At 35.5% G+C, this 1462-nt stretch overlaps 1 protein-coding gene across 1 annotated transcript; it reads right to left on the bottom strand.

Annotated features, from left to right (window-relative positions):
• Positions 1-368: 368 nt before the first annotated feature.
• On the bottom strand, positions 369-896 carry LOC133335698 (uncharacterized; the record flags this gene model as incomplete). The annotated part of the gene is made up of 1 exon (XM_061543998.1): positions 369-896. A coding segment is annotated over one exon (528 nt), but the record flags the coding sequence as incomplete, so codon positions are not given.
• Positions 897-1462: the final 566 nt, after the last annotated feature.

Here is a 1462-nt window from a genome sequence, read left to right on the forward strand (position 1 = left end):
AACATAAAACCTTAATTTATTTATTATTAAACAAGATTTTTTTCATGTTCACTTACACAAACATTTAACATCGTCCATTTCTTTTTATTTTAATTTCAAACCACTGTACAATTCATATTAAAATTGGCAACAGGCATATGCTGGATTTTTGGCTACTAAAATAAGAAGGACTGTATCGTATGAGCGGAAGGCAAACATACGAATGGAGAGATGGACAGATAGATGACCAGACAAATGCCTAGGCAGACTGTCAATACAATAACCCAAACAATGTATGTATGTTCGGGCCCAGTTAATGCTCTAAGCTGGGGTCGCCACTTTATTCCTCAATTGTACAGAGTTTAGAATGCTGGCGTGATATAATACTGTTATGATGATGGTGTTGTTGTTGTCGCTGTTGCTGTTGGTGAGTTTGATTCTGATTCGGATATTGTTGATGGTGGTATTGCTGCTGCTGCTGTTGCATTTGGTATTTCGATGAAGAAAGCATGGAACTCTTTGTTGCCGTCATTGTTTTGGTTGCTTGTTGTAATTCCTGGATTGTTAAATTTATGCTCTTGTTGCTGGTAGTGTTGTTGATCCTGCTTTCCCATTTTACTACGGCTGTTGCCACTACCACCAGCACCACTACTGGCACTATCATAACGCAGCTTATTGAGATTGGTGTGATGCACATAAATACCGGTATCACGGAACTTCCGATACAATGAAATATACTTGCCAGCTGTTGTCGTCCTAGGAACTATATACTTTTCACAGAAAGTCGTTTTACTGCTGGTCGCCTCGCTTAACTTCTCATACATCAGTGCTTGCAGGAAGGTCAATACAAAAGTGTAGCAATTGTGCTTATCCTCGTGATAATGTGACACAGTCCACTTGTCCGGCTGCTGGCATACCTAGAAATAATCCACACACGCACACAAAACAAGCGGGGGAGAGAAGAGAAAACGGAAAATGTCATGAGTTAGTATGTAGTGGTTCGTTTGTTTATAATGTATGCACAAAAAATTATATATGCAGTTGTTTTCAGTTTTTGGTCTGCGACCATGTCATGCCAAGCAATGGAGAAGGATTAACGTTATGACATCAAGTGATTTACAAAATGAGCGTTCAAAGAAGGTATGACAACAAAATGGAAATGGTCGGTGACGGTGTTTTTGGATCTTATTATAAGGGTAGCACTTAAATGAAATTGCTTAAAAAATATTTTTAAAAAATCGGAGCTAAAACTTTTTTTTACAAAATTTGAAGATAATTCTAAAGTTTTGAAAAGGGCTATTTTTATTACATTAGTCGAAGGATTATAGCTTTTCTCTTAACTCGGTTTGAAATTTATTTTTTAAGGATTATAAGTACCCCAATTATATAAATCAAGGAATATTATGAAATATTATGATATTTTTTAAAATTATTTTTTTAAGGACTATAAGAACAATAAACGTAGAATTTTTAAGAAAATTGT

The sequence above is a fragment of the Musca vetustissima genome, unplaced genomic scaffold (assembly GCF_032173495.1).
Source record: "Musca vetustissima isolate MV318-11 ecotype Yass unplaced genomic scaffold, APGP_CSIRO_Mvet_v1 utg1203386, whole genome shotgun sequence".
Taxonomy (NCBI): Eukaryota; Metazoa; Arthropoda; class Insecta; order Diptera; family Muscidae; genus Musca; species Musca vetustissima.